General features: G+C 33.9%; 4 protein-coding genes across 4 annotated transcripts; 2 read left to right on the top strand and 2 right to left on the bottom strand.

Moving 5' to 3' along the window:
- Positions 1 to 8844: 8844 nt before the first annotated feature.
- On the top strand, positions 8845 to 12329 carry LOC108814324 (sugar transporter ERD6-like 6). The gene is made up of 17 exons (XM_018586871.2): positions 8845 to 9365; positions 9450 to 9512; positions 9604 to 9693; positions 9776 to 9835; positions 9914 to 9979; positions 10061 to 10126; positions 10218 to 10293; positions 10395 to 10459; positions 10555 to 10647; positions 10741 to 10824; positions 10910 to 10994; positions 11084 to 11193; positions 11278 to 11337; positions 11438 to 11503; positions 11579 to 11638; positions 11746 to 11860; positions 11957 to 12329. Exons 1-17 carry the CDS (start codon positions 9180 to 9182, stop codon positions 12067 to 12069), a joined length of 1458 nt encoding a protein of 485 aa, XP_018442373.1. The 5' UTR covers positions 8845 to 9179; the 3' UTR covers positions 12070 to 12329.
- A 252-nt stretch (positions 12330 to 12581) lies between these two features.
- Positions 12582 to 17030, bottom strand: LOC108816687 (uncharacterized). Its single transcript, XM_018589253.2, has 16 exons — positions 16843 to 17030; positions 15753 to 16072; positions 15584 to 15661; positions 15299 to 15519; positions 15108 to 15200; positions 14936 to 15019; positions 14527 to 14643; positions 14312 to 14417; positions 14104 to 14223; positions 13961 to 14018; positions 13693 to 13769; positions 13528 to 13598; positions 13402 to 13462; positions 13254 to 13313; positions 13105 to 13167; positions 12582 to 12994 (listed from the first exon to the last, which is right to left on the bottom strand). The coding sequence occupies exons 2-16, from the start codon at positions 16041 to 16043 to the stop codon at positions 12866 to 12868; spliced, it is 1629 nt and encodes a 542-aa protein (XP_018444755.1). The 5' UTR covers positions 16044 to 16072; positions 16843 to 17030; the 3' UTR covers positions 12582 to 12865.
- Positions 17031 to 17310: 280 nt separating this feature from the next.
- Positions 17311 to 20318, top strand: LOC108818191 (S-adenosyl-L-methionine-dependent tRNA 4-demethylwyosine synthase). Its single transcript, XM_018591088.2, has 8 exons — positions 17311 to 18254; positions 18325 to 18440; positions 18547 to 18722; positions 19014 to 19204; positions 19290 to 19376; positions 19476 to 19633; positions 19715 to 19925; positions 20017 to 20318. The coding sequence occupies exons 1-8, from the start codon at positions 17403 to 17405 to the stop codon at positions 20170 to 20172; spliced, it is 1947 nt and encodes a 648-aa protein (XP_018446590.2). The 5' UTR covers positions 17311 to 17402; the 3' UTR covers positions 20173 to 20318.
- Positions 20319 to 20827: 509 nt separating this feature from the next.
- LOC108818192 (uncharacterized) lies at positions 20828 to 21465 on the bottom strand. The gene has a single exon (XM_018591089.2). The coding sequence runs from the start codon at positions 21343 to 21345 to the stop codon at positions 20956 to 20958; it is 390 nt and encodes a 129-aa protein (XP_018446591.1). The 5' UTR covers positions 21346 to 21465; the 3' UTR covers positions 20828 to 20955.
- Between the last annotated feature and the right edge of the window lie 2037 nt (positions 21466 to 23502).

Below are 23502 nucleotides of genomic sequence, written 5' to 3'. Positions count from 1 at the left end.
TTTTTTAATCTTACTAAAAAATTTGTGAAGGAGATGTTTTTCCTTCACTAGTATAGGTATGTAGGTATTGCATATGGAGACTTTCTTTTACATCTATCAGTTAATTTCTAATCACATCATGATTCTATAGTAACTTGAAGCTCAAATTTCGTAGTATTTGTAACTCGCATGAAACTGATGCAATTATTGACATTCTGACCGCAAGTTTTTATGAGCTCACTTTTTACCGTGTACAGTAAGCTTTTGTGCGTACGTTGATTTTCTTTTTAAACTGTTACAATTACAATTGAAAATTATAGTAAACACAAAATTAAAATTGTTTGCTTATATCATTTTTCTTATTTCTGTTTTGCATAATGCTAAATTGCTAATCAGCCTGAGACGGGATTCGACTTAATCCCCTTTGAACATAACAAAAAATTATATAGTCAACTGATGATAATAATTTTAGGAAAAAAACTGATAATAATGATAAAATAAACACTAACAGTAGTTAATTCAGAGCATTGTAATTTGTGCCAATGGATCATTTTACATTGGTAATCGGATGATCTTATTACGTAATCTTTGTTTTAGATATATATCATTTATTGTCCTCCGTCTATGTGTTTTATTATCGTCTTGAATCAGCTATGAAAAAACATTACTACTACTGTTACAAATATACAATATTCAGGTTTACTTAAAGCATCTCCAATGTAATATTCCATTTTTTCTTCCAAATTGGAGTAAAAGTGAAATAGAGTAAAAATATTCTAACCCTATTCCATTTCTCACTTCATAATGAAGTGATGAACAAACAAAAATTAGATTATTCCATTTATGGAATAAACACTATCATAGAGTGAGATATAGAGTTGGATTTGAACAATTCTTACTTCATTTTCACTTTTACTCCATTTTGGAGGAAAAAAATGGAGTAGGGTTGGAGATGCCCTTGCAACTACAAGACCACAACTCTCAATCTATACTTCTCGTAGACATTATGAATTAAGTGCTTTTTTCTGCATTGTTTGCGTCACCATTAATAGAATTAAGAGCGTTTGAGGGGATCAACTAATCCGATCCAAACGTTCTTAATCAATCTACCTGCGACAACAAGAAATTTGATTATCTTAGAGATGTTAGTGGGGATTGAATTTATAATAATTCTTAGAATTTTCAAGTTTAGTATTATTGGTTTATAAATTCTCATATTTTCATTAAAATATTGTGTTATTGGTTTATTGATTTTCTAATTCTATAGAAAATCAGTTGTTATTCAAAAAGTTTAGATGTTAATGATTCTACAAATCTATTATAGTAAGTGTTATTAGAAGTTGAATTCTTGATATTTTAACTCATAAAATAAAATTTTGAGAATACTACATGTTTCTTTTGAATTCTAAAATCATAACATTACTTTATTTTCATAGATTTTCACAATATACAAAAATATTTACAATTCTTTTCAAAGTTAACAAATTTCTCAACTTTTAAAATCAACAAACTCTATATAAATGTAAGTTCCACTAACACTCTTTTATACTGGAGTTTGAATGTTTGTGTTTTTGCTCACGAGTGATTTATTAAAGGAGTTCATATAGTTTAGAAGTCATAATCGAACGAATGAATACTACATCTATCTTTATTCGTTTTTTAAAATACGCCACTTTAACACATTTCAAGCGTATAAAATTAAACATAAGGAATATAAAATTAAACATATACATAAATAATAATTAATCAGAACTTAGTCTACGCAATCAATATCTGTAATAATCTTATTACTTCGAATATAAATTTAATTTATGAATAATACTCTGAAAACATACTGTTAATTAGTGTAAATATATTTTTAACAATCAAAATTGATTGTTCAATAAGTTCAGTTATATTAATGTTTATTGTTGGTTTTGAGATTTCGGAGAGAAATATATTTTAAGATGAATTTTAACAAAAATATTATTTAAATTTTATAAAATCTAGGTATAAATTATGGGAATATTAGTGGAAGTTAAATTAATCTAGAGTTTGTTGATTTTAAATGTTGATAGATTTGTTAAATTTAGAAAGAGCTGTAGAAAATTTTGTATATTGTGAAAATCTATGATTTTAAGAATCTAACTAGATTAGGACCCGCCCTAAAGGGCGGAAATTGATTTGTCAAATTTCAATTAATAATATATGGTATATATAATATGTGTATATAATATTATATATATTTTGTGTAACATTTATATATATATATATACATATTAGACATATATAATATTTTATTAAATATATATAGAATTTAATAGTGTTATAATTTGTGTTGTATTTGTTATTAGTTTATATTTAATCTTCTTTCATTTTTAGTATAATAATTTGCTTTGTCACACTTTTTACCTTTTAACTTATACACATAGTTATGCTCTTTTTCAAAAAAAACTTATACACATAGTCTCGTAAAATGTAATATATAAAAAAACATATTTAAAAAATCTACTGACCATATGCCACCATTATTTGGTTGTTTGAACAAAAAAAATCATGTTCTTGCATAACTGTGTATGTTGTGATATGATGTAGGTGAAAAGTAAATATATGGAAGTAAAGTTAGTGATACGAACATGAGCCTATATTGGTCTATGCCACAATTATTTGGTTTTTGGAAGATCAATGAGCATAAGCATAGACGGTCTTTGTATGCTTACGTTATAAATAAATCTGATATTTTTTCTCTTATTTGGAATGATATGAAACTCGTTATTTAAGAGTGGTTCAGTTTTATATGATCTAATTATATTAAGAGATTAACCAAAAATATTATAAAAGTGTTACTGGTTAGGTTTAACTAATCTATGTTGGTTAAGATTTGGTTTAATTTAAGTTGGTAGGTTGCATTGTATAGGAGGCATGATATATTCTAGCACCAACTATGAAAGAGTCCAAAATTTAAATGAGAACTTCAAACAGTAGATAATCCCTAAATTAATAGATTAGATGGGATATATGGAGTGTTATCAAAATCTTGTTTCATGACTTAAATGGTTAAAAATACAAATTTTAATAACACTAACTTTAATAGATTTATAGAATTATTAAAATATAAACCTTTTGAATAACAATAGACTTTGTAAAAAATTATAAAATCATCGTACCAATAGAATGTGAGAATCTATAGACCAACAACATTAAATTCTATAAATTCTAAAATCATAAAAATCTAATTCCCACTATCAGCCCTATAATAACTTCTAAAATTTGGAAGGTAAAGTGAATATTTCATTGCGGTTTATAACAACGCAGAATAGAAGTGCAAAACTATTGAAAGTTTGAAACAAATGCATAACAACTTCCGGAAAAACTCTAGAACCAAAGTAATCACCATATTGCTTTTTTCGAATGAGCAAAAAATATAAAGAGATTAACTAAAAAAAAGGGAATTAGGCTTTATAGTGTGTGGGTTGCAGAGAAGAGCAGTGCAGAGAGCAACCGACAAGGTCAAGTTGGAAGCCCAGCCACATGCCCTGCACATTATGGGCCCCGCCCATTCTCTCTCTCTCTCTCCTTCATTATTATTACTCTCTTCTCGCTCGCTTGATTTTTTTTTAAAACCCTTTAAGCCCTAATTTGTCGAAGCACCATTTACCCTTGCTCATATCTTTGCTTCTTTCCTCTTTCACCCTACCTTTACTTTTATTTTATTATTTGTTTAGTTGTATCGTTTTTAAACTAAAGAAAAACTCAGAACATACTTCATTTACTTAAGACAATACATGAGACCATACAAAGTGTGTCTTCCTATCTTACCTTTTATCTTCTTCTTTTTTACTTTTCCTTTTGAATATATAAATTAACTAGAAGCTTTTTGGAGCACAAAAAGACATTGAGTTTAATACAAACATGTAAAAACATCCATACTAATAATCTTTCGATACATTTTACTTTTGGTTCCGAGAGATGTTGTCTTACCTCGTCGATTTATGGTTTCGGAAGAACTTTGTTCTTTTACCAGATTGTAAGCCACGTTATTTCAATTTAATCCAACAGATAAAAAAAAATCTTTCAATACAAAACTATATTAACATTATTAATCCATTTGTCGTATTACCTATATTTAATATCCTGAAATGCAAATAGATATCCATTCATTCATTCACGCGTGACGTAATATACTGTACTTTCTGAAGATGTAAGATATACAGTATATATAAAATCGTCAATGCTACGTCTACAATCCATGCGTGTAAAACTGTTGTAAAAAGGTTGCAAAAATGTAAAATTATCGTAATTAATTAAAAAAATTTGTAACTTGGCTTTAGTAATTAATTAAATTTGATAAAATATAAAATAAAAGTAATCGTCATAGCTTCTGCAGAAATTTTCATGGACACAGCCTGTCACACGATAATTACTTATCTACCATAACATGTTTTTGTCCCCTTTAGCATTATGACCTCATTCTCTTTCTAACAATTTTTTTTTACTTTAATTTAAAAAACAAATCAAACTTGAAACCCAAACTTATCTTCTCTGGTTTAACTCTGAATTTAGGTTTGTAAATCATTTTTCGAGAAATCCATAAGAAATGGTTAACAACTTAACAAAACAACTGCATGCCATTTCTCAGGTCATATAACAGTTTGATACTATATAATATTTCTCAGGTCTATATCATTTAAATTCAAATGTTTTAAAACTTTGGATTATGAGTTGATGAACCTTTATTATAGACTTGACTCTTTGTTAATGTTCTTTTTTTTTGGATTAATCTGGGAGTATCCCGGGCTTATGGAAGGATTCAGACTAATTCTTAAGGAGAAGTGCAGCCCACGGATAAACCCTTTCTCCGGGTATGCAAATAAACCCTAAAGCATAGATTCATATCTGTGTTAGTGTCCAGAAATCATGACTTAGTTCTCTCTATCAGGGTTTGAACTCACAACTTAGATGAAGGAAGGAGTCCGTCCTTACCATTGGACCATGATGTTCTGGACTTTGTTAATGTTCTTAAGACATAAAAAAATGGTGAACCGGTGATATAAGCCACTGCCCAGTGCCCACGAATAAGAACGTCGCTTTACAATTTCACCCACCACAGATTTTACCAACTTAATTATCTTGGAAATGTCACTCCTTCTCTGACGAATCCAAACAAAAACCGAAGCTGTACATATCTGATAGGTTCCAGATCATTATGTCTCAGTATTCTTTAGCAACAAAATTTCAACACTACATTTCAAAGTAAAATACAAATATCATGCTTGCTAAGATTAACATTCATATTTGTAGTCACAGCAAAGTAACAAATAGACTTAATTAATCAATGTATTAAAAGAAGAATCAACCAATATATGAAATAAGGAACTGGTGAGAGTTGTGAAGATATGAAATGTCTATATTCAGACAGAGAATCAAAACCCAAAAAGCAGTTTTGAAGTAGTAACAACTGTAGAACTCAACAATGTCTGAATCTCTCTCTCTGCCACCCTCCACGCTTCCCATCGCAAGTAACCCTTTTTACTTTCTCTGTTTTTAACCTTTTTTTTTTCAATTTTCTCCCGGTGTATGGTTTTTCTACACCTCATGTGTAGCTTCTGTTTTGTTGTAGGGACATTTTGGGATTTGGAATTTTCAAATTCCACCAACTTGGTTTTCACCAAAGTAGTCAATTGGTTCATCTAAACCGATCTCTGGTTAACTAAATGCCTTCAAAAGAGTTGCATAATGTAACTCAAGGGATTTGACTAGTTCATTGAACATTCTTAGGCCACCATTAAGAATTATATTTTGTATATATAAGAAAAAATTGGCTGGAAAATGAAATGAATGAAAGGGAAAGCAGTGGTTTGAGTTGTCCCTATCAGCTCTCTCTTCTTTCTGAAAAACAAAACTTAAGAGTTTTGTGTTGCCAACTTGTTTTGTAGCCAAAACCAGAACAAGTCTTACTTCACTGTTTCAGAACACTTTGCTTTGTTTGTTTTCTACTAATGAGTTCTGTTTGCCTCTCACGTCTTCATCAATCTCCCATACTTCACTTTCACACACAACTCTCTACTTACTAAAACATATATTAAAATTGTGTGGAGGAGAAAAGATGAAGCTGGTGTGTTTCTGTTACAGTGACAGAGGCAAGAAACCAAACAATAGTTTCTTCATCTACTCCGTTGTCTTCACACTTATAATAGAAGATCCCAAGAACGATGTATCATCAAAAGTCTTTCTTATTTTTTTCTTCCGGGAGAGTAAGATTTTTTAAGTGTGTTTGACAATTCAACATAACAATGACATAACCTCCTCCGTTCATGAGTTTCTTGTGATTTTTCCTCATTAGCAAAACCATAAGTTCTTTTTTTACGATTAGTAACGAATATAAAACAATAGTAAGTCTCCAAGATTGAAGTTCATAATTAACTAAACTAAATCCTACATATTCTTCAGAATACCATCTCCAATGTATTTCTCTAAAATATTAATTTCTATTTTATAGAGTAAAAAATAGAAGAATGCTATTTGTTCCTCTATATATAGAGGAAAAAATAGAAATCTCTATTATAAAAGAAAAAATGCAGGTGGATTGGAACAATTTCTTCTGTATGCGGAAGAATCAACTTTTTCACCAGGCAGTAGCTGACGACCGGACTAAATCCCTATAACACTATGAAAGACGACAACTTGTGGTGTCTAAGCAAGCTATGTTTGTCCACATGTCCTGTTAGGAAGACTAATATATCAACCACTGTTTACTTGAGTTTTCTTGCCTTTGCTTGGGGTAATGTTACACATTAACTAGTTACAAAGTAGGCAAGTATCAGATATTGAAAGTCCAAAAGTACCATTTTCTGCTAGTATTAAAAACCCAGCTTATCTTGTTTTCGTGAAAGCGTTAACTGCCGCACATGCAGATAATCACTATATATTCTGCATAGCTTGCAGATTCCTTTCAACCCAATCGAGACGGACTATATACTTAAATTTGGTGTAAATGACTACAAACCCAGTCGTCAGCCTTCATGTCAGAAATAGTTTCCTCATCTCTTGCAAGATAATTTTGAGAACTTAATCTTAATTCAAATTTTCAAGAAATAAAATTAAAGGATTCGGCATGAGGAATAAACTTACTACAGCCATAATTACCATTAACCAACCTCAATACACATTCCCTGCATAGATGCTATTCTTGAACATCCTAAAGTCCACAAAACTACGTAGGATATCTTCTCATTGTGAGTTGTAATCTCGATACAAGTATTCTATATGAAAGGATTAAACTGAATCTTTATCTCAATTCTCAACAACAATTCCGAGAGCGGTACTCACGCTCCGACGTTCTCCTATATGGGCTTTTAATAAAATTTATAGAAGTTGATTTATTTTATAGCCCAAACTAAATTGCTTGGGTATTCAAAGTGGAGCCCAATAACACAGACGGTCTTTGATTTATTGTTTTCATCGAATTTGAGATATAAAATTAGGTGATGTTTTTTTTTGTTTAAATACATAACCTAATTTTATATCTCTGTTTTAAACAAAAGTTTAGGTAATGTTTGTGTTTATTTTCTACTATTTGTAGACTATTGTACATGTGAGAAACGAGGTGGTAACAACAAAATACTTTTAATCAGTGATATGTAACAGTGCAGATATATAAAATTTGTGGTCAACAAGAAGATTGGTTGGATTATGAATGGAGACAGTAGTATCAGATCACAGAGACGTGTTTGGTATGATATGATACTCTTGTCTTTTTGTGTTCTGGCCACCTCTTCCCTCACATTTTTCTCGTTTTGCTTTTTGTTTACTGTTATGTTTCTTACCAAACGGCGATTAAAAACAAAACAATTTGATTTAGTCTAAAGGGTAGACCATCGTTAATAATGTGGCTTTTTATGTAGATGTGATAATAAAAATTGAAGACTTAAAATTGAATTAATATTTGAAATAAGGGTTTCGAACTTTACTTTCGTAATACGAGTACGGTGCGTGCGGTGCGTTCACGGACATCCAAGAGAATATAATGGTTACATACTCTAATATTTGCTAAAAGAATGAATACAAAGTTCTAAAAATCGCTAGGCGGTTTATGCATTTTATGGAGAATTATTGTTTATACGGGTGTCTAGGTCGATTTTTTGGACGTCTAGACCAATTTTTAAATAAATCGCTTAAAACATCGTTTCGTTCATACTCGAGTTTACTGACTGGACGGACGCCTAAGCGCCGCCTAAATCGATTTTTAGAACACTGCAAATAATAAGCTTAAATTACAAAATTACTTATTTTCGTATTTAATAATGATGTAAGCAAGACGTGGATGTCATATCCAAGAGAACAAACCTCCAATCTGGGATTAACTAGTGTAGTTGATTGTATTTTGTAGTAATTATATATCATTTCCTAAATTAAAATCCATTAATTAAGGGTAGTGAATTACTGACCAAAAATGATTAATATCCAAAACAAACACTAACTGGCATTTGGAAAATAGATATAAACTATCCAAAAATATCATAAAATAACATTCTTATTTACAACCAACATATTTTTATTCAGAATCTGCATTCACATTTTAGTAAATCCTGATGACGATATTATATTTTTAGTTTTAGCAAAAGATCTACATAACAATTATTCATCATCCAAAAAACATTGTAATTATCTTTAGCATATGACAACATTATTCATACAAATAGTATATTTTGTTTAGTCTAAATACTTTTTTAGTTTTAGCAAAAATAAAAATAAAATATCCTCAAACAAAAGCTTGGTAATAATAAGATATACATTTAGTTTTATCGTTGTCCAAAAAGAAACATTTAGTTTTATCAATAAATAAATAAATTATCTCCTATCTAAAATTTTGTCCAAATTCGGTTTATGCGACGAACGCTACCTGTTGTGATCTTTAAAGGAAAAAAAAAACTATCTGAACAAGTCTCCTCTTGTCTCACCAGCCAGCCATTAATCACTACATTACAGCCCCCATATACATCCCAAAATCCTCTTCCTTTTTCGATTTTTTTCTTTTTTTTTTGTTAAATAACAAGACGGCGTGTCTCTTAATCCGTTCTTATCCAAGCTTCGTCATCAAAGTTTCTAGAAAGTCCAAAGGAGTTTTTCATTTTTACTTCATCAGGAGGCCAAAGCTTGAACCTTTCGATATAATATAGATTAGGACAGAGAGTGTATAGAGACAAGAATCAAAAAAAAAAATGAGTGATACAGAGGAGGTAAGGAATGATCTGCGACGACCTTTCTTACACACAGGGAGCTGGTACCGGATGGGTTCAAGACAATCGAGCATGATGGGTTCGTCTCAAGTTATCAGAGACAGCTCAATCTCTGTTCTTGCTTGTGTTCTGATCGTTGCTCTTGGTCCTATTCAGTTCGGTTTCACCGTAAGTTTATATAAAAAGTCCCAACCTTTTTGTTAGTTTTTCCATTTGTGGCTGATTTTGTAATCTTTTTTTTTTGGGTTTCAGTGTGGTTATTCTTCTCCGACACAAGCTGCGATCACTAAGGATCTCGGTTTAACTGTATCCGAGGTAATAAAAACCAATCTCTTTTGTCTAGAAGCCAGCTCTCTGGTTTATTTCGGTTTAGCCTGACTTTTGATCTCTTGTGTCCATGTGTTAGTACTCTGTGTTTGGTTCTCTATCCAATGTGGGTGCTATGGTTGGTGCAATTGCTAGTGGTCAGATTGCAGAATACATTGGACGGAAAGGGGTATAGCTTTGGATTACTTACTCTGTTTTTGAATTTTTTGATCCAGCTTATGACTTCTTACTTGTGTGTGTATCTTGGACAGTCTCTGATGATTGCTGCAATTCCCAATATCATTGGCTGGCTTTGCATATCATTTGCAAAAGTGAGTCTTTTGTTTGTTTTCTAGTTTCTTTACTTGATCTGAAAATTGTTAGATTGTTCATTCTTGGTTTTTTTGTAGGATACTTCGTTTCTTTACATGGGGAGACTTTTAGAAGGCTTTGGTGTTGGGATCATATCTTACACTGTAAATACTGAATATTCACCTTGTTGTTGTTTTGCCTATGGAATTTAAGTAAATTTATGCAACTCTGGTTTGTGGTTTTAGGTGCCAGTATACATTGCTGAGATAGCTCCACAGAATATGAGGGGAGGATTGGGTTCAGTTAACCAGGTCTGACACGTCTAAGCTGACTGCTTCTTCTTTTTTGGAAACGGATTCTTAATGCTAAACATTAGATGTTTGGTTAACTCTGTGCATGTAGCTTTCTGTGACAATTGGAATAATGTTGGCTTATTTACTTGGCCTCTTTGTTCCTTGGAGGATTCTTGCAGTTTTGGGTAAGTCTCATCAACACACAAAGCCTGAAACTGTTTTTTTTTCTGACTATGTTTTCATCAGCATGCCTCTCATCACATTCTTTCTTGTCTTTATCCTTTAGGGACATTGCCGTGCATAGTATTGATACCGGGTCTCTTTTTCATTCCTGAGTCCCCTCGCTGGCTGGTAAGTTAGTTATAGTATTTTATTTTCTTGAGTGAGTGAGTGCATATTTTTTAGTTAATCCACTCTTATGTGATGCTTTTACTTTAATTTTGTAGGCAAAAATGGGTATGACTGATGATTTTGAAACTTCATTACAAGTTCTCAGAGGATTTGAGACTGATATTACCGTTGAGGTTAATGAAATCAAGGTAATATCACCCACTCAGAATCTTTCCTTCTTAAAGGTGCATGAATGATTGAATGATTATCAAACACTTATTCTTTTTTCATATCTCCTGAAGAGATCTGTGGCATCATCTTCTAAGCGATCATCTACAGTTCGGTTTGTAGATCTCAAGCGGAGGAGATACTATTTCCCACTTATGGTACAAAACAATTGAATATCTTTCTCTACCATAACAAACATTATCTTAAAACTCATTTTTGTGTGTGTGTGTGTGTGTGTAACAGGTTGGTATAGGGTTGCTTGTACTTCAACAACTTGGTGGGATTAACGGCGTCTTATTCTATTCCAGTACAATCTTTGAATCTGCAGGTAAATCCCCTGCTCTGAGAACATGTAAACGTTTCTTGTTTCAGATTATTTAACATAGCTTCAACATTTTTCATGTTTTTCGTTTTCAGGAGTTACATCGAGTAATGCAGCAACATTTGGGGTAGGTGCTATTCAAGTAGTGGCTACTGCAATCTCAACATGGTTGGTGGACAAAGCAGGTCGTCGGCTTCTGCTTACCGTGAGTATTCATTAGTGTCATTATCTTGAGGACTCAGGACATGTCCAATAGTAACTAATAAGGCAAATGGAAAATGTTTTGTAGATCTCTTCGGTTGGGATGACGATCAGCCTTGTGATTGTTGCAGCTGCTTTCTACCTTAAGGTACTTTTTTGTATAGTTTGCAACTTCCCTAAGTTACACCTGTTTTATTAATCTTCTGAAACAACGTTTTGAGTTTTTTTTTAACATGTATTTGTTTTAGGGATTTGTGTCTCATGATTCAGACATGTACAGTATGCTGAGCATCCTGTCTGTAATTGGAGTAGTGGTGAGTTTGTTTTGCTATTGTATTACAACTTTCTTGATGTTAACTTTGCTTTTAACTCTTGTTGAATTATTACAGGCAATGGTTGTTTCTTTCTCATTAGGAATGGGACCGATTCCGTGGCTCATTATGTCTGAGGTATTAAAAAGAGTTAGAACTAAAGTGTTGTAAGAACTTTGATTAAACTATTCTTTGATTAAACTATCTTTTGATTGCTTTGTTGTTGTTGTTGTGATAAAAAACAGATCCTTCCTGTGAACATAAAGGGTTTAGCAGGAAGCATAGCAACTTTAGCCAATTGGTTCTTTTCTTGGTTGATCACCATGACTGCAAACTTGCTCTTAGCCTGGAGCAGTGGAGGTTTCTCTCTTATTTACTCTTTTTCTCTCTTTCACCATGAGGGTGCACCAGGTAGATAATTTTTAAAATGGGTAATTTGGTTAATATTTGGGACAGGAACTTTCACACTGTACGCGGTGGTTTGTGCATTCACGGTGGTGTTTGTGACTCTATGGGTTCCTGAGACCAAAGGGAAAACGCTTGAAGAGCTTCAAGCCTTGTTCAGATGAGAATACTGTAAACGGAGATATCATTTTCTGTCCCCCTCTCACCACACATCTCTGTTTTTGGCCAAAGAAGAAGAAGAAACAAAGTAATGTCAGAGATTTTCCAGCTGTTGCTGAGAAGTTACCAACATTTGTTTGTTTGTTTGTCAATAATCTTCTGTTATGTGTATATGAACACACCTTCAAGTTTTTTTTTTTGTAATTTGATCAAACTCTTTTCTTATAGAGTAAAAATTAGGCCAACGCAGATGTTACCGCTTAAAGCGTGTGAATAACTTTAGCAAGACAAACAACAACTTGATGTGACTTGTTAGTATGCTTTGGACTAAACAGATTCAAAATTAGGATTACAACATCCTCTGTTGGCGAAAAGGTTACCTAAAGCACTAAACAAGACGTGTTCTGCTTCTTCTCTGTGAAGCTATAAGTAGCCATTGATGGTTATGGAGGGAGTTAAATGCATAGCTTCAGGGAAAAATAACTTTCTTCTCATAAAACAGAACAACCGTAACAACAGGAACAGTAGTGAACCTTTTTAAAAAAATAATAAGATAAATAGATCAATGAGTTTTGTAAACACTAACTTGCCGCAAGGTAAAAAAGAAAACGTTCTAAAAAGATTCCCAAACTTATAGTTCGTACCAAAGTGAAACTGAAAATGCAATGAGGAAAAAAAAAAAGATAAAAGGAAGCTTGCGGACAACAAGAATAAGCACCCAACAAAACCAAACAGTTACTTCTGATAATACACTCTCTGCCTTCAGAGCTTGGTCTTTCTTTAGCTATCTCACTCGTCGGATCAATCAAATTGGGGAAGGTGGTGGAAGTCATGGGACATTAGGTCTTCACTTGGCCTGTAGTACTTATCAGGTGAGTACAAGCGCAAGTTAGACACTTGGCTAGTGTATAGGCATGCGAATCTCTCCACCTAGATTGAAAGAAAACATGAAATCAATTCCTCAAATAGGCAAAAACACTAACCATTACATATATATAAAACGTTTTATGTCTATAAAAAAAAAAAAAACGTTCTATTACCTGGTGAGCGAATCTAGAACTTTGGTAACCAGTTTTCATTAACTGCCCCCACACATTGTGAAACTGCAGTAACCAAAAGAAAAAAAAAGCCACAACATGAGCATTGGAACTTTGAACTAGTTTTTACACTGATAACCTCTGCACTTTACCTTTTTGTGGCTTTTCCTTTGAGCTTCTTGAAGACTGAGTCGTACTTCATCTCTTTTAATCTGTTGAAATCCCACCAAAAAAAACATCAAATATTGAATGAATATGCAAACTACTGGAGATTAAGGAGTCTTAAAAATCCTATATTACCACCAAGTCCTTGACTGCTGATAGCATTTCCTGCTTATCATTCCCTTTAAGATCCTCAAACCTGACACGATACGATTGGTCACACAGCTTTCTTTGGTTCAAATCCTAATTTAAAACAAGACTCACTTGAGCGACCAGTTCAGATGATGGATCTTGTCTTCGACTGAATCACGCTCTTTCCTCATCAAAATTAGTTTCTGCAAACCAAACATTTATCAGATAAAGGAAAAGCCAATTTTCACTAAATCATATATCATACAATACAATATATAGAAGAGAGGATCCATTCACCTTACGGGTGTACCTCAGTTCCCATAGAAGTTCAACCTCCTTTTCAAGTTCCGGAACAACAAGCATTGTTCTCCAGCCTGAGTAAAAATTTAAGTACCCTTTTAACAGTTTCTTCTAAAACCTAAGTTACTTTCTTCACAAAGAATGTCTATAGCCTACTCCCATGCTCATATTCTTCTTATTAGCATAGGTCAGTTTAATCCATGATGATTAGTTTAAGTTTACATCACAGAAGAAAAAATCTATTAACTGGAAAAGAAAACCTTACCAAGAACTTTTTTGCTGCGCAAGATATCACCGTATATGTGATCACCAACGTAAAGAACCTAATAAGGTCGAATAAAAATGAATAAGTGACAAATGATGCATATAGCACGGTACATCTTGTTACTACTATAATGCGCGCAGTACCTGAGAGCTTGACTCGATGGAGAGCAAAGTGTGAAGGTGACCAACATTACCACCTTGGAAGACTCGACACGCTTTGTCTTTACTCTTCTTCAGTGAAATTTTTGGTGAAGGATCTCCCACCTGTCAAAGCATTAAATGAAAAAGGAAAAATTGCAACATTTTTCGAAAAGTAGCATGCGAAAGACTGAATAAATGTCACAACCCGTACCTGAGCCATAGGTGTTCCATTGTCAGTATTAATAAGCATCCCGGACTCAAGTTCCACCTCAAAAAGGTTGGCACGACTCTCCTCGTGGAAGAAACCAGGTTTTGCACTTCACATAATAAAAATATCCAATTCAGATAGCAAACAAAATGAGATAACAAGAGTATAATGCAAGAAACAAAACTTAGATTTAAAAAAAAACTAAGAAAGAACAATACCTGCCAGTGATCACAACATCAAAGTACTGGAGCCAATCAAAGTTGCAAGCATGAGGACCATTTACAGTGCGGCCTTCGCATAGAAAGTTCATCACAATATTTGTGTAGTCCCACAAACTGCAATAATATCATTCAAAAAAATTACTTTCCAAAAAAGATAGACAGAAACAGGTGAGAACAAAACAAATCAATGCTGATGAAAGTTTTGTCTCATTACAAAGTTCTGTAACTAACTCCATATGTTTCACATTTCAATTACAAGGGCAGGAGAAAAGGTTACAGTGGTCAAGTTGCTTAAGTTGAATTTTGGAGCATATAACCATTTTAAATATGATGTTTAATAAGCAATGCATGAATGATGACTTAACGAGAACACTTTGAAGTTTGAAGAATATGTCATTAGCATTACCTATTGGTCACCAAAAAGGTAGAGCGTCCGGAATCTCTTATCATTTTTATCAGAGGTACAATGGTAGCATCCTCGTTGATATACCTGATAAAATGCCAAGTTAAAAAACCTATATGAGATGAAACAAAAGGAAGAAGGCAAGAAACAGTAATGAATATACCATCGGCCTTACTTATTAGGTTCCTTTGCCACCATCTGCTTCAAAGTTCCGTCACGGTGGCACATATCAACAGCAGACCGGACATCTTTGTACATACGACCATAACTGAAACAATATAGAATATCATGAGCATAACATATGCTTTCTTGGAGGCTATAACAAAGCTGTATCAAAAACAATAACACATATAGAAGTTGTCTTACTCAACGTCCTTGGAAAATTTATCGGGGTTGTTATCTTTGAAGTCAACGAGTTGCGCAAAGAGATAGGCTTCAGCCAAAGAAAAGAGGGTGTCTATGAGAGCGTAGTCAGGCTCATCAAAAGAGTCTCGTACAAGGCTAGTTCCGTAGTTATCAACTTTCTCTTCCTTAGAGAGCTCCTTAAACCCATGGTAAGCCACCTTCACATACTTATGGCGATCCATCTGTAACATGATGCAACAGTCAATTACCAAGGCAACAATTATTATAGGTACACTAGGTGCTCACCTTCAGGATATTTCCCTTCTTCTTGTCCAGCACTAATCCCCTAACCATATAGTTCCAGTCAAAAGTCCATTCCAGCAGCTGCATAATTTTTAACCACAGTAAATATAACAATCAGTCACACGTTTATAGATGTAACAATCTTTAAACATAAAAAATATAGCATGCTTACCTCGCTTGGATACCCCAAATCATATACCAATTTCCTTACAGTGCCTTCATAAGCAAGGGACTCGAAAGTTTCAGACTTGTATTGGGCAAGAGTGTAATCCATATCAAAGCCAACGGCAATAATATTCTTCATGTTCAAAGATCTATTGCAGAAGATCTGGTTTCTCACGTCCATTTTCTTTCCTCCTCCAGGGGATGACCACTTATGGGGAGCTTCACATCCATCCTTTGATCCAACATTGTGAAACTGTACCACACCGTCCGTAAGACCATTAGCTCGCTGTTCTGCCATCGCTCTTTTAAAACAGAGGAGGTTTGCCCCTGAGAGTTGATCAAGTAAAACAAACTTCATGTTTTTTTATTTTTCCTCAAATGAACTCAGTAAAATATATAAACACCCAACAAAACGAGATATAAACAACATAAGAAAATCGTACGAGCTCTACCCCACAAAATATATATAATAACAATATATATAGGAATCAAACTCAGAAGAAGTAACTGGTTAGTCAGAACCCACAAAGGCTAAATTTAGGAGCACGTACGAGGATAATACTACCTGATGACACGTTTTCTAGAAAGAATACAAAGTCTATGATTATTCAACACGAGTCATACGACACTAAAAATTGCACCACCATGATCCACAAGCACCGAAAAAAAGTAACTTTCCCCCTAGAAGGTAAAAACAAACTTAACATCTTACCTAGATCAAAAAAGACCAAAATTTGCACTACGTAAAGTCCTGATACTAAGTTTCTTCCCCAAGCTACACTCCAGTAAAGACCTAAATTTGCAACTTTTCACAAATTAAAGACCACGATTTGCCACAACTTCACTAATTTTCCCGATAAACACACTAATAGCACTGTGAAGGCACTACCACCACCATATGGAATCAATCATAGTGACGTAAGTGAACGTTGCCGGTAAATAAAACAAAGAAAAAAATACAACACAAAGTTTTTTTTTTGGAACATTTTCTTGCATAAAATTAAAAAGAGTAGCAAAATTGGCTTTTGGGCCAACTTTAGACACTGCAGAACTAAATTTCACTACACAGAAAAGAAAAAAAACTGAAGGAGACAAACCAGTAAATGAATTGAGAAAGTGTCTTCCTGGTTGATATTGTCTGGGAAACGAAGAAGAGCATGCAGATATATATATAGAGAAGAGTAACTCCTGTAGAGTAGCATGGTGGTAGATGACAGGGTGTTATTATAGGCATGGAAACGGAAACGTATAGTATTCCAAGAGAGAATACGGCTTAAAAACAAATGGGGTAGTTGATTACCGATAAAGTAGGAGTTCAGGATATAAACACTCAACATTTACGATAACTTCTCACCATTTCAGTTTTTTTTTTCTTGAAAACGAAATATTGCAGAATAACAGATTGCCACGTGGCATAGAGATTAAAGGGAAAGAAAATACGTGATTGTGGCTTTCTGATCTCGGACAAAGTTAATGGGCTTTTTTAAACCTAGACTAACTGGGCCTTAAATCTAAATTAATCGGGCCTTAAAAAAAACACATTACGTAAAACCTTATACAGTTAGCCTCCCCCGTCTCCGCTATTTGTCCGTTCGTGTCAACAACCTCGTTAGTGAGCACCACGCGCCGCCTGTGTAGTCGTTTGTAATCGTAATCCATGGCTTCGTCGTCCTCCATTCACGCTCGACTAGCTCTCGTAGCTCTACTCTCGGCGACTACTTATTACTGCATCCACAAATACCGCCGCCTGAAACGCCTCAAAACCCTCTCCTTAAACCCTAGCACCACCACCACCAGCACCAGCAGAGGGAAGATCTTCTTCATCTCCCAAACCGGCACTTCCAAATCCCTAGCCGAACGCCTCCACAAACTCCTGGAATCGAACGGCGTCGCATTCGATCTCGTCGATCCGCGGAGCTACGAGCCGGAGGATCTCCCCAAGGAGACAGTAGCCATCTTCGTCGCGTCGACGTGGGAGGGCGGGAAGCCGCCCAAGGACGGGGAGTTTCTCGTCGACTGGCTGTCGGAGAGCGCGGAGGATTTCCGAGTGGGATCGCTTCTTCTCTCCGGGTGCAGGTTCGGGGTTTTCGGCGTGGGGAGCCGCGCTTACGGCGAGGAGAGGTACAACGCGGTGGCGAAGGAGATGTCGAGGAGGATGGTGGGGCTGGGTGGGGTGGAGATGGTTCCTGTCGGAGAAGGTGACGTGGACGATGGAGAGTTGGATAGAGAGTTTCAGGAGTGGTGTGATGGAGTGATTAGAGTTCTGAAGGGAGGCTCTGCTCGAGAAATAACGAATGAGGTTTCACAAAACGGTGTCGTTGAGAGCGATGGCGAGGAGTATATTGATTCGACGGATGAAGAGGAGGAAGATGATAGCAATGATATTGTTGATCTTGAAGATATAGCTGGGAAAGCTCCGTCTAGGAAGAATGGTGTGGTGAAAGTTGCGAAAGGTGATGGGAAGAAGGAGATGGTGACTCCTGTGATTAGAGCGAGCTTGACGAAACAGGTAGTTCTTGCTTTGATATTTGAAAAGTAGCTATAGAGTGTCTGAAGTTTATGTGAAACTTTTGTTGCAGGGGTATAAGATCATTGGTTCGCATAGTGGGGTTAAGATTTGTAGATGGACTAAGTCACAGCTTAGAGGGAGGGGAGGTTGCTACAAGCACTCCTTTTATGGCATTGAGAGTCACAGGTTTGATTTAAAGTTTTTTTCTTTTTCTTTTGTTTACATTTAGCCTTATGCTTGTAGGTTGTGATTTCTTATGTTGAGATGTGTTTTGGGTTTTTGAATAAGAAAGGTGTATGGAGACAACACCTAGTTTGGCTTGTGCGAACAAATGTGTCTTCTGTTGGAGGCACCACACAAATCCGGTGGGGAAGAGCTGGCAGTGGAAGATGGACGATCCTAAAGAGATTGTGAAAGGTGCTCTTGATCTTCATACAAAGATGATTAAACAGATGAAAGGAGTTCCAGGTCTGTTATATCTTCCTTCTCGTTTTAGTTTGTGGATAATATATGCTTAAAAATCTCGGCTAGGTCTCTGATAGTTTATGAGAATCCCTTGTTTGCATTATATCATCCGATATGAAACTCAACCTCATTACAAATAGGTTCCGCATGTATTGTGATAGCCAATTAAACCTTTACACCAAGAAGCTGTGATACCAAAAGCTCCCTAGGACTCGTAGAATCATAGATGATCTGCTTGTTTTGGTTACTTGAATGTCAGATGCTGATGTTTTACTGGGGGGATATGTTCTTCAGGTGTAACTCCAGAGAAGTTACAAGAAGGTCTAACACCAAGGCATTGTGCGTTATCACTTGTTGGTGAACCAATTATGTATCCAGAGATCAACGCCCTTGTAGACGAGCTACATGGAAAGCGTATTTCCACATTCTTGGTTACTAATGCGCAATTCCCCGAAAAGATTTTGATGATGAAGCCTATCACCCAGGTCCGTGGTGTCTATTTTGTACATGTTTTTTCCAGCTTTGTAGGCGGAACCAAATAGCCTAACTCGTTATCTTTGATATCTACAGTTGTACGTAAGCGTAGATGCTGCCACCAAAGAGAGCTTGAAGGCTATTGATAGGCCTCTCTTTGCGGACTTCTGGGAGCGCTTTATTGTGAGTATTTGAAATAACGCCCTTTATTGTAATAAACCTTCGAAATGAAATTTGAATTTAGGCAAACGTATATAATATCTGCACCACTTTGTATCCCAGGACTCCTTGAAAGCTCTCCAGGAGAAACAACAACGAACAGTCTACCGTTTGACACTTGTCAAAGGATGGAACACAGAGGAGCTAGAAGCGTATTTCAACCTATTCAGCATTGGCAAACCTGATTTCATCGAGATCAAGGGGGTCACATATTGTGGAACGTAAGTGTGTTTCACTTGTTCTCCACTCTTGTTACCTACATGTCATTTACATAATGTTAATGTTATGGAAACATAAAACAGATCTGCAACATCGAAGTTGACAATGGAGAACGTACCATGGCACACGGATGTTAAAGCATTCTCAGAAGCACTGTCTCTGAAGAGCAAAGGAGAGTACGAGGTGGCTTGCGAGCACGCCCATTCTTGCTGTGTTCTTCTAGGGAGAACTGACAAGTTCAAAGTGGATGGAAAGTGGTTCACCTGGATCGACTATGAAAAGTTCCACGATCTGGTTAGTTAGTTAGTTAAACCAAATCAAGAACACTGATCAAACTCAAACCTCATGCTAATTTTTACTGAAACATGTGAATGAATTGGCACAGGTGGCTTCTGGAGAACTGTTTACAAGCAGAGACTATATGGCGGAAACACCATCATGGGCAGTTTATGGAGCAGAGGAAGGTGGGTTTGATCCAGAGCAGTTGCGTTACAAGAAGGAAAGGCATCATCACCCTAAACCACAGGCTGTTTTAGCTTAAAGAGAGGAAGTAAGCTTAATGTCTTTTTGTTATAGATCCTTTGTTTGTTTTTTGCTCAACTTCAGTGTTACAAGTTAATCCTGGAAAGACGTTAAGGTTTTGGAACCATATCAAACTGAATACTGATAATCAAGTTTTTGAATTTACCGGTCCTCTAAACTGGTTTTGCATTTTGATAAGTTTAGATGTTCTTGGTATAAAGATGGTTTTGCACGTGAACGCATGCAGGGGCCCATAATGTCTTTGCGTGAAATTAGTTAGTTTATGTTTACTGCGTTCTTTAGTCTGTGTTGCATAACTGCAGCAAGGTTCATATTAAGTATATACAGCTCTGTTGTGGTTTTAGAGTAATAGACAAGTCGTTTTCACTGGCAATATCCATTGGTTTCTTAACTTATCTGTTCACCATGTGCATTTGCATCTTTTGCTATTATTAAAAAAAAACGAAAGAGACGTAACCATCAACTACACAACACATAAAAAATAATAAGCAACCTACTACAACTAAAACCCTATAAAGCATCATTATGATACACTTATTTTTAATTAATTTCAAAAAAATTGCCATTGACTTGTATTTTTTCCCACCAACAATAGCATTGATTATCTAAAACTTGGCAATACTTGTTTCTTGTTTTTTTTTTTTTTGAATAACCAATCTAAGAAATTTATAAATCAAAGGTTCTTGTCTTCCCATGAGGGGTTTTGATTAATTTATAACTCAAAGATAGTTAATCCATGAACACACAACATAATATCAAGCTCCTGTTTGGTAATTAAAGTTTACCAGCTCTTCACCGGTGTGTTCTTCCTCCTGGACCGTCTATATGACAGCTGTGCAACCGTCTTCGCCGTCGTATCCGGCTTCTCCTCCTCCTCCTCAGCTAGTTCTTCACGTTTCCACTTCTGCCCTTCTTCGACGCTAGTGCTACTTCTAATCTTCTTCTTCAGTTTCTCTCTGTTAATAATCTCAACTTGTTCATCTTCTTCTTCTTCGTCGTCCTCGTAATCTTCGTCTTCTTCCTTCTTGAAATCTTCTGGATTCTCAAGATTCTTCCTCGGCCTTCCTCTTCGTCTCCTTGTCGTCGTCTGAGACTCTAACGGAGATGACGCTTCTGTTACCGTCTCCCTCACTGAAGGTTCTTTTTCTCTCTGAAACCTTCGTTTCCCCATGAGCTTATATTTTCAGCAGAATACAATTTTGTTGAATAGCTATTTGTTTCTAATATCTCCGAGACCAGTTATAAAAGAAAATATCTTCACGGGCAATCAAAAATTCTAATGCTTTTTTTGTTTTTTAATGTTATGCAGACAGAAACAAAAGACAACAGTCTTCAATATCAAAAGTCACCCACTCTTTGGTGTTAGGATAAAACTTTCAGAAGTAAAAGTAGATTTTATGTTTGTCCATTGGTTATCTTTCCTTCTCTAATATAATACATCTATGACATACTATTATTATTATATCCTGTGTTAGGGTTCATGCATCGTGTGTACTATAGTAATTCTGTATATTCATATAATATATGTGTCAAAGATCAAATTGTATAGCTTCTAAGATTTAAATTTGTAATCTAAGAATACTTGCAACCCTATCACTACTAGCTGCAATTTGTGTGTTAGGTTTGACTTCTAAGTTCTAATGAAAGTTCTTTTGATTTTGTTTCATTTCCTAAGATCCTTTTTTAATTATCATCACTTAAAAAGGGAGGCTGCATATCTATATTAAAAGAGAAGTCATAACTTCCTTTCATGTGTGATTTTTTTTAAAAATGAACTTTCCTTAGAAACTCATATTTCATTTATTTCTAACTAATATTTTGACATCATTAAAATATTACATTTATATACTCAACAAATATAACAACTTCACCTATTAAACTGTTTTAGCTTTATTTTTAATTATACCAAATTTATTGACAAAAATCTAACAAAATCCTATTAAAATTTAAATATTTTGATATAATAATGCATCATTAATTTCGTAATTAACAGCATAATATTATTCAAATTAGTTTTAGTTAAGATTTTATTATAAAACAAAACTTAAAAATTTGTATGCTATTTTAATAAAATTTCTAATCAAAGTCTATACTATATTAAATAGAAGTACTACATGAACTAAATAGAAAAATTATATTAAATTAATAAATTAATTTATTTATTTTAAAAAAAATATTTCATTTAAAATATCATTCACCATTAAAAGGTATTTAAATTCGTAAACCATGTATAAAATTTAATAAAATAATAATTCTCAATTACTTAAATTAAAAATATATTTACTTAAAAAATCCTGGTATATACTAAAACTATACATGCTAAAGTATATTTTTTAAACACAGCAAGAAAATATAAATTTTTCTAAACAAATATCTATTCTAGAGTATAACTAAATGAATTTTAAGAGACATTTTATATGCAAACAGTAGAAATTAAAAATATATATTTTAAGGGGTTTATCTATTTGATTATTTCAGATTATAATTTATATAATTACAAAGTAAAACGTGTAAAATAAATCTTTATATGTTAATAACTTCAAATAAAAAAAAGTTAAAGAATAAAATTATAGAACTACATTATATATAACAACAAAATGTAAATCATATATTTAAAATATGTACATATGTCGAAATTATATATTTATAATCTTATATATTAAAACAGAAGTCACAACATTGATTCATGTGTGATTTTAAAAAAAATGGATATTAATTAGAAATCAGTTATCATTCATTTATTACTAAAAATATGTTTGATAATATATCAAGCCTAAATTAACCATTAACTCTTACAAAACTGGATCTTTTAACAAACCAATACCTTATTTCTTATTTTATATATTAAAATAAAAGTCATGATTTATTTCATGTGTGATATTTAAAAAAACAAATTTTTTTTTATTATTATTAAACGCAAATTCAATAAGATAAATATATTCTAAAAGCAATATATAGATGATGATTTGAAATAATTAATTAATTTACAGTATGAAAAATATAAAATTATTGTATTTAAAAGATATATACATTTAAATAAATAAACAACCTTAAAAATATATACTAATTATATAAAATAAATACATGTACGGTTGTGCGGGTCCAGATCTAGTGTAAGATTAATATTCCAAGCGTGACATTCATTTCATTGAATACGACGAATGATGTATACGTATGTAGTTCAAAAAATTAAAAGAAACGATTGTTCAAGTTAAATTTTTGCTTTAGAGAAAAATGAAACGTTCTTAATCACAACAAAATTTATGGCCCTAAAATAAAAAGACAGCACGACGTTCACTTTTATCAAGAAAATTGTAAATTTAAAAGC

Source organism: Raphanus sativus, chromosome 7 (genome assembly GCF_000801105.2).
Source record: "Raphanus sativus cultivar WK10039 chromosome 7, ASM80110v3, whole genome shotgun sequence".
Lineage (NCBI taxonomy): Eukaryota > Viridiplantae > Streptophyta > Magnoliopsida > Brassicales > Brassicaceae > Raphanus > Raphanus sativus.
The sequence above is the reverse complement of the archived record's forward strand: the minus strand, read 5'-3'. Positions and strand labels throughout refer to the sequence as shown.

What these genes read in the sequence shown, in the direction of transcription:
- LOC108814324 (XM_018586871.2), top strand. Translation starts at nt 9,180, where the DNA reads ATGAGTGATACAGAGGAGGTAAGGAATGATCTGCGACGACCTTTCTTA. An exon ending in AATACATTGGACGGAAAGGG is followed by an intron (nt 9,694 to 9,775) that starts GTATAGCTTTGG and finishes TATCTTGGACAG; the next exon opens with TCTCTGATGATTGCTGCAAT. An exon ending in GATACTATTTCCCACTTATG is followed by an intron (nt 10,825 to 10,909) that starts GTACAAAACAAT and finishes TGTGTGTAACAG; the next exon opens with GTTGGTATAGGGTTGCTTGT.
- LOC108816687 (XM_018589253.2), bottom strand. Translation starts at nt 16,043, where the DNA reads ATGGCAGAACAGCGAGCTAATGGTCTTACGGACGGTGTGGTACAGTTT. An exon ending in AAATTTTCCAAGGACGTTGA is followed by an intron (nt 15,201 to 15,298) that starts GTAAGACAACTT and finishes ATATTGTTTCAG; the next exon opens with TTATGGTCGTATGTACAAAG. An exon ending in CATCTGAACTGGTCGCTCAA is followed by an intron (nt 13,463 to 13,527) that starts GTGAGTCTTGTT and finishes GTATCGTGTCAG; the next exon opens with GTTTGAGGATCTTAAAGGGA.
- LOC108818191 (XM_018591088.2), top strand. Translation starts at nt 17,403, where the DNA reads ATGGCTTCGTCGTCCTCCATTCACGCTCGACTAGCTCTCGTAGCTCTA. An exon ending in GAGCGAGCTTGACGAAACAG is followed by an intron (nt 18,255 to 18,324) that starts GTAGTTCTTGCT and finishes CTTTTGTTGCAG; the next exon opens with GGGTATAAGATCATTGGTTC. An exon ending in TGATGAAGCCTATCACCCAG is followed by an intron (nt 19,205 to 19,289) that starts GTCCGTGGTGTC and finishes TGATATCTACAG; the next exon opens with TTGTACGTAAGCGTAGATGC.
- LOC108818192 (XM_018591089.2), bottom strand. Translation starts at nt 21,345, where the DNA reads ATGGGGAAACGAAGGTTTCAGAGAGAAAAAGAACCTTCAGTGAGGGAG.